This window comes from Sapajus apella, unplaced genomic scaffold (assembly GCF_009761245.1).
Source record: "Sapajus apella isolate SASKATOON/1434 unplaced genomic scaffold, GSC_monkey_1.0 scaffold23, whole genome shotgun sequence".
Taxonomy (NCBI): Eukaryota; Metazoa; Chordata; class Mammalia; order Primates; family Cebidae; genus Sapajus; species Sapajus apella.
The window spans coordinates 4637262-4645486 of NW_022436963.1; the positions used below are offsets into that span (position 1 = coordinate 4637262).

At 45.6% G+C, this 8225-nt stretch overlaps 1 protein-coding gene across 4 annotated transcripts in view; it reads right to left on the reverse strand.

The window, feature by feature from the left end:
- The window catches only part of RFT1 (RFT1 homolog), a 39484-nt gene extending 31522 nt beyond the window's left edge, over window positions 1-7962 (reverse strand). For 3 of the 4 annotated variants that reach the window (XM_032290200.1, XM_032290202.1, XM_032290201.1), the window contains exons 1-3: window positions 7830-7962; window positions 3447-3532; window positions 1298-1414 (exon numbers count right to left, since the gene is read on the reverse strand). In XM_032290200.1, coding sequence (XP_032146091.1) covers window positions 1298-1414; window positions 3447-3532; window positions 7830-7892 — 266 coding nt within the window. In that variant the 5' untranslated portion in view covers window positions 7893-7962. The remainder of the gene's footprint in view (window positions 1-1297; window positions 1415-3446; window positions 3533-7829) is intronic. The other variant, XM_032290203.1, reaches the window with a different exon arrangement.
- Window positions 7963-8225: the final 263 nt, after the last annotated feature.

Consider the following 8225-nt stretch of genomic DNA (forward strand, 5'->3'; position numbering starts at 1 on the left):
ATGTTGACAAGGATGGTCAACATGGTGAAACCCCGTCTCTACTAAAAATACAAAAAATTAGCTGGGCATGGTGGTGCATGCCTGTAATCCCAGCTACTCAGGAGGCTGAGGCAGGAGAATTGCCTGAACCCAGGAGGCGGAGGTTGCGGTGAGCCGAGATCGCGCCATTGCACTCCAGCCTGGGTAACATGAGTGAAACTCCGTCTCAAAAAAAAAAATAAAATAAAATAAAATAAATAAAATAATATAAAAAATAAAGATAAAAAGATGAGGAAACTGAGGCTGACAGGCACTAGGCAATTTGGTCAAGGTCATGAACAGCAATCAAGAGCAGAAGCAAGCCCTAATCTTGCCGTAACTCCAAAGCCTACATTTCTAGCCACTGGGTTACACATACTGACTCCATAAGCAAAATTCCCAGAAAGAAAATGCCTGTTGTCAAAATGATTGATGGACTGTATACAGCTGTTCCTTGCATCCCAAATAACCAATAGTGCAGTGCTCAGTATCTTTTCACATGTTTCACATGTGTACCATAGGGCACTTATAATGACTGAGTGGTTACCAGTTGTTCCTCTAATAAAATGAACACCTACCAGCCCTCATGACAGTCATTACTGTGAGGCAATCAGGAGTGATGCAAGGGCGGCATTGGGAAACAACCTCAACCCCCAGCCCTCCCTGCAGGGACCTAGCTGGAGAAAAGCCAATGTAATTTTAAGCTAATGTACTTGATCTTCGAGAATATCCTAAAAGACTCAGAACTGAAGTAACATAACAAAATTGAAGGAAAAACGTAATGAAACCCATAAAAGGCTTTCAAGAAATACTAAATCTAAGTGGTTGTTAAAAGCTCAAAAGATACTACAGAGCAAAAAGGTTAGGAATAAAAAAGATGGCAGATACTAAATCTAAGTGGTTGTTAAAAGCTCAAAAGATACTACAGAGCAAAAAGGTTAGGAATAAAAAAGATGGCAGAGGGCAAGTGGAACCCAAGAGTGGTGATCAGAAACAGCAAGAAACAACCTCCAAAGAGGATGGAACTAGGGCTAGAAACCTGGCCCAGAATCCTCAACCCAGAACCTCTTCCTGGCTCCTGGACATCTGAAAGAAAATGAGCCAAGAAGCTTCTTTGACACAAACACTCTCCCCTTCCTGTTTTATGCCTGCCCCCGAGAAACCCACTGTGAAACTGAATCTGGAGGCAATTCAGCTTTAGGCACGTGTTAATGTTTCATTTCCAATGCTCACTACACCTGCCTTCCTGAAATGTGTTTCTTGCCAAAGCACAACTCACGTTAGCCATAGCAGGTTGAGGGTCTGGCTCCAGTCTCGCTGTGTGCTCCCACTGAGACATGCTCTGCGAAAGGCCTCTCTGGCCAGGAAGAGGGTGGTTGAGTAAAGCAGCGTTAGTCTGTAAATGAAAGGCAGAAACCAATAAGGTTTCACGTTTTTTCATAGAGAGAATTTCTGGGATTTTTCCAGCAACAGGGAGGAGATAAAGTCTTGTTATAAACCACTGGTGGTGATATGGAGGGCAGTGGGCTCTTAAAGGACCCCCTATGGGTCTGATCCATGAGAACTACTGAGTTAGGAACCAAATGAAAGACATGTGAGGGTGTGTGCCTACAGTTACATGAAGGATAGAAACTGCTGCAGTCACCTCAAAAGCCTGTACCCTTTGTGGCTATAGGCAGAGGTGTGGCCATGACCACAAGGAGGAGAAGAGGATAAGATTATAACTCCACCCTTCTTGGTAGCCCCTGTGAGAAAAGCTGAGCCTTTGCCGAGTGGAGGCTCTGGCAAAAAGAATGTTAAGACAGGCAATAAGGCTGACAACCATTACAGAGGCTGCTGCAACCCAGGTCAGCAAGGCTTGCCTGGGTACCTCCCAGGTGGGCAGCACCTGGGTGAGCCTTCCTGCACCTTAGCGAGGAGTAGCTGAGATGTCCCCTCCTCATTAGGCAGCAGTCTGGGTGAAGCCAGAGTGGGGACGGCCCAGGGTTAAGGTCTCTGAGGTTGTTCAAGGATTATCCTGCTACCCCGTGCCTCTGTGGAACATTGCGAATAAGGAGACGGAGTCAAACCTTAAGCAGCGGGCTAGGGCAGGCCAGACAAGGGCTGTCAAAACAGGGACCTGTCAATCTTATGAAGGCTGCCTGGGGAGAAAAACCTGAGCCCCTAAGAGGATTTGGCTCTTCCTTCCTGCTTTTAAAACAGTATTTCTTAGCACCAGTTGCCTATATTTCTCAGGCTCATGCCTATAATACCAGCACTTTGGGAGGCAATGGTGGGAGGATCGCTTGAGCCCAGGAGTTCAAGACCAGCCTGGGCAACACAGTAAGACATCATCTCTACAAAAAATCAAAAAACTATCCAGGTGTGGTGATGCACACCTGTAGTCCCAGCTGCTCAGGAGGCGGACATGGGAACATTGCTTGAGCCTAAGAGGTCAAGGCTACAGTGAACCATGATGGCGCCAATGCACTCCGGCCTGGGTGACAGGGCAAAAACCAGTCTCAAAGAAGAAGAAGAAGAAGGTGAAGAAGAGAAAAAGAAAACAGCATTTCTCAAAGAATGGTCCCTGCTTCAAAATCACCTAAGGAGCTGTAAAAATGCAGATTTCTGGGCCCTTCCTCAGCACTACGTAGTGCAAAACTCCATAGATGATTCCTTTGCTCAAGCTTGAGTCCTGCCACTAAGCTCTAAGACACTGCCAAGAGCCTATGTTTGGTAGGTATTAGATATGAAATGCTTTCTAGAACATACTGTCTTATTTATCAGGACATAAAGACATACCTGAGAAGCTGAGCTATTCTGAGCACTCACATCATTTTATATATTTTGTGTCATTTGTGAAGACAAATTATGTGTGGGTGTCCTTGAACAGAAAGGAGGCGAGTAGAAGAAACAAGCTGAGTCTAAAAGACAAAGAAGTCGTCTTTCCAAGAGCCTCCAAAAAACTAATGACAAGGACTCAAGCTCGGATCCCAGTTGCTGTATCCCAATTATAAAATCACTGAGGAAGGGAAGGAAGGTGGCTGCTCCAGCCCTGCAATTATGATGCGTATCCTCACGAACTGCAGAATTTCTGCTTCCTTTGCTGTCAGCAGGACAAGAACATAGGATTACACCTGAGGGGGAGTTTTTAATGAATTACTCCCACTCTTCTCCTTCCTGAGTTCCAAGAGCAGGAAAACCAGAGGAGCTGGCAGAGAAATGTGCATTTGGAGGCTGCTAATGGAAAACACTCCATGGGTCCACGAAAAGCAATGTTGCCTGTGCATCCCTCCACCCCGGCACGCTTCTCCTCGGCCCACTGCTAAAACATTCTGCTTCTGGTAAAGGTCCATGCTTCTAAAATGGATGACACACAGGTACAGAGTTTGAAGAAAGGCTGGCTTGGAATGTGAACTGTGACAGTGCCAGGGTGCCTCTCCTCCTACCTTACATTTACTACGCCAACGATCTCCTTTGACAGGAAGCGAAGAATAAATGCATTCAAGACAAAGGTGATCAACCGAAACAATACCTATAGAAAAAGAAGAAAAATACATAAGAATAAATGACGTTAGGAGTGTTTACTTTGCTGAAATGAGAACAATGTGGCTGGTCTTCCTAACGTGATGTAATGACACAGCAGCTTTGTCACAGAGACTCTCCTCTAAGACACTCAACCTGTATGCATTTCTCCTGAATTTCCATTCCTTGGGATCTCTCAGCACTCCTGTGCAATGGTCAAAGAACCTAGGAAGGCACTTGGAAGCCTCCCTAATTTATTAATAACAAGAAAGATAGACTCACTGAATTTCTACAGGTTCAAAGTCAAGCCCTTGAGGAAGCAGAAAGAGAATTCTAGTCAGTGCCAGCTCCCTAGCCAAACCCCAAGCGCCAGCCCTGTTTAGAAATAGCACACACTTAGCAAGTGGGAGCCTTAAAAACGAAAGAAAAAAAAAAAAAAAAGCAAGTGGGAGCCTCAAGGGTATAGCAGACTCACCATAAATCATAGGGCCTAATTTCTCTTTCCTTCTCTGCCTCGTAATATCTAGGAATTTCAATAATGACATTTAATCGTTCTGAACTTCAGTTTTCTCAATTAGAAAACAGAAAATGTATTTTATTGAATTCTTGTCTCTTTCCAGAAAGAAGTTGAAATACCTTTTAAACGATGCTGCAAAAATAAGATAGCATAACATGTGGGGAAGAGAGACAGAGTCCAGTTATTGCCACCTGGAAGGGACATATCCTGAGACTTTCCAACCTGTCAATTCAAGAAAACCACCTAAGCGAAGAACTTTCCCCATGAGACACAGAGAACAAGGAGACTGTAATTAAACAGGGCTGCCAAATGGGGATGCTGGGAAGAGTACAAACCTCATTCACTAAATGACTCCCTCCTGCATCCCAGCAGCAAATGAAAATCACTTCTGTGTTAAACACCCTCAGAGTTATCTGTGAAGAGCTGCTCAACACTTTGGGATGCCGAAAGGTAGGAGGATCACTTGAAGCCAGGAATTTGAGATCAGCCTGGGCAAAACAACGAGACCTCATCTCTACAAAAAATATTTTTAAAAGAAATGAGACTGCAGAAGTGAAAGCATTTTTTAAAATACATACAAATGAAAGGCATTCATACTTTTGGCATGACTGGCTGAGAATTAAGATAGAATAAGCTATCTGCACTACCTTGAGCTTTGTTTCAAAAAAGAAAAGAAAAAAGATAGAATAAGCTCTCAAATTCTTGCAGAATAAAATGTAACCACAAAGCTACCTGAACTGTCTACAATTTGAGAAAGCATACAAAAATGAAAACACTCGCCGGGCGCAGTGGCTCACGCCTGTAATCCCAGCACTTTGGGAGGCCGAGGCGGGTAGATCACGAGGTCAATAGATCGAGACCATCCTGGTCAACCTGGTGAAACCCCGTCTCTACGAAAACTACAAAAAATGAGCTGGGCATGGTGGCGCGTGCCTGTAATCCCAGCTACTCAGGAGGCTGAGGCAGGAGAATTGCCTGAACCCAGGAGGCGGAGGTTGCGGTGAGCCGAGATTGCGCCATTGCACACCAGCCTGGGCAACAAGAGCGAAATTCTGTCTCAAAAAAAAAAAAAAAAAAAAAACAAAAAAGAAAACACTCAAGAAACCATATAAAAATATGGTTATTTAAAAAAAAAAGTCCAGGAGTGGTAGCTCACACCTATAATGCCAGTACTTTGGGAGGCTGAGGCAGGCGGATCGCCTGAGGTCAGGAGTTCAAGGCCAGCCTGGCCAACATGGTAAAACCCCATATCTACTAAAAATGCAAACATTAGCCAGGTGTGGTGGCAGGCACCTGTAAGCCCAGCTACTTGGGAGGCTGAGGCAGGAGAATTGCTTGAGCCCAGGAGGCAAAGGCTGCAGTGAGCTGAGATCATGCTACTACACTCCAGCCTAGGCAACAGAGTGAGACTCAATCTCAAAACCAAAAAGCAAAAATAAGAAACCATGTGTACACACTTATGTTCACCTCAAAGTTATCATTGTCTAAGAAGCTTAATGTTTCCTATTTCCTAATTAGTAATCCATATTTCCTAATTGGTTTGAATAAAGGTTGGAGCGAATGAAGCTGAGGTTGCTCATGCCACCCACCATTTGCCACACACAGTAGCACTTATTAGCAACACAGTCTTCATTTACTTCTGCAAAGGACTTTACAGCTTTTGTTTTGAGACAGGGTCTCACTCAACTGTCCAGGCTGCAGTGCAGTGGCATTATCACGGCTCACTCCGGTCTCAACCTCCCAGGCTCAAGATCCTCCCACCTGTCTCCTGAGTTGCTGGGACTACAGGTGCGCATCACCATGCCTGCCTAATTTTTGTATTTTTTGGAGAGACAAGGTTTCACTATGTTGCCCAGGCTGGTCTTTAACTCCTGACCTCATGCAATCCTCCTGCCTTGGCCTCCCAAAGTGCTGGGATGAGAGGCACAAGCCACTGCATCCAGCCAACTTTACACCTTTAAAAAGGCTCTCTCACATCTGTTAAATTATTTGACACTTAAAAACAATCAGGTAAATGCACAGGAATCCAGACTGGAGGTTAAGTGGTTTCCTTAATGTCGCACGGCAAGCAAATGACCCAGCTTGACCTTACAGGTAGGCCACCTGACTCACAGTCCAGTGTTTTCCACTACGACTTGTTTTTGTTTTATGAAGCCTATCTGGGTAGTAAGATATTATCAAAGTCTCAAAAAAAAATCAACATTGTGGATAAAGCACTAAATTCATTTATGTTGTGAAACAGAAAAAAAAAACCTAGGTAAACTTAGAATGGCTAACCTTTACTAAGCACATATCATGTGCAAGGCGTTCTTCAACATGCTTTCTATAGGTTATCTCATTTTATTCCTACATTGACTATTTTAAAAATCCTTATACCAGCCGGGCACAGTGGCTCACGCCTGTAATCCCACCACTTTGGGAGGCCAAGGCAGGTGGATCACCTGAGGTTGGGAGTTCCAGACCATCCTAACATGGAGAAACCCCATCTCTACTAAAAATACAAAATTAGCTGGGCATCGTGACATATACCTGTAATCCCAACAGGCATGGCTGAGGCAGGAGAATTGCTTAAACCAGCAGACATGGCTGAGGCAGAATTGATTAAACCTGGGAGATGATGGTTGCAGTGAGCCGAGATCACGCCACTGCACTCCAGCCTGGGCAACAATCCGTCTCGAAAAGAAAAAAAAAAATCCTTATTACCCTAATAAAAATAACTGCATTTATTATGTACTTGCAATGTGCCAGGTATTTACGTACTTAAGAGGCATGATTTCATCTAATCTTCCTAATGAGACTGTGAGGTTGCACTATTATTTTCATTTAAGATGAAGAAACTGATATTCACAGAAGTCATGGGATTTTTCCCAAAGGCAGGCATCTAGCAAGTGACAACGCCCAAATTCTGGTTGGTTCTTTCTTCTGCCCTCAATGTGCCTCTCTAAGATAAAGGGGAGGGCAGATTCAGGACTTGTGTGAAGTAGGATTGACTGGCTCAAGAGTGAGCCAGAGACATACTGATCCACTTGCCTTAAAAGGATCAGCTCCTGGAGTTGAAAGAATCTTTAGATACCATTTGGACTAATTAGCATATATCGTATTTGACAGATGACAAAAATTAGGGCCAAGAAAGGAAGTGACTTGTCCAAGATCACACAAGCAGAAGATGCAGCCAACATGTATTAAATGCATACTAACAGCCGGGCACCGCGTTAAATACGTTTATTTGAATGATCCCAATCAATCCTTGCATATGAGTTAGGTACTACATATTACCCCCATTTTATCAGTGAAGAGCTCAGGCTCCCCAAGTGAACTCACTCGTCCTGGGTCACGAAGCAATCCAAGCCTGTCTAACCCCAGATTCCTGTTCTTAGCTATGTTATATGATCTCTCGGAACTCAGTGGGACTCAGTGTTTGAGGAAGGTGTTTGATGAAGGAAATGAACCCCCTGCCTGAAAGATATCACATTCTCGAGCACGAAATACCAGTCCCTCACCCCCGCCACCTGATCTAATTCACTCCTACTGCCAATATGGTTAATACAATGCTCAGACGGAAAGCGGCTTGTCCGCAGTCACCCAGCGTAGACTCTAAAGCGCAGGCTCCCATCTCCGGGCCAGGGGTTCCCTTCACCGCCGCCACCGTCTCCGACCGAGCCCCCCCGCTCCATTGCGGGGTCCACTTCGGGACTGGGTTTGCCCTGGGGCAGGCTCTCAAGGGCCCGAGGGCTGCCATCCCGCGAATCCCGGCTGCGGTACAAGTTGGAGCCCGACGGGCAGAGAGTACCTGCAGGAAGAGACCGGAGGAGGCCAGCCGGGCCGCCTGGCCCAGCACCTCCTGGCTGCCCATAGCCTCGGCGCCAGGCTCAGACTCCAGGAAACGCCGCCGCCACTCTGCTCAGTCGCGATAAGATGGCGTCATGGAGCGACTCGCTCTCTGATTGGTGGTCTTGAGACGGGGGTCGGGGCAGCGACGTTCTGGCCCTTTAAGTGGGCCGGGCTCGGGCCGTCTATTAGGGTGCCTGGCTCTTTTTATTTCTACGGGTTGTGTGCTGCCTGTCCCTGTCTTCCCCATATCCCCATATAAACTAAATACTGAGGCGAGTACTAAGAGATGCTGTTAAAGTAGCCAAAGTTCCTTCTCTGAGGCTTTCAGCCACCATCCAAGAAGCCCTAACTTCCC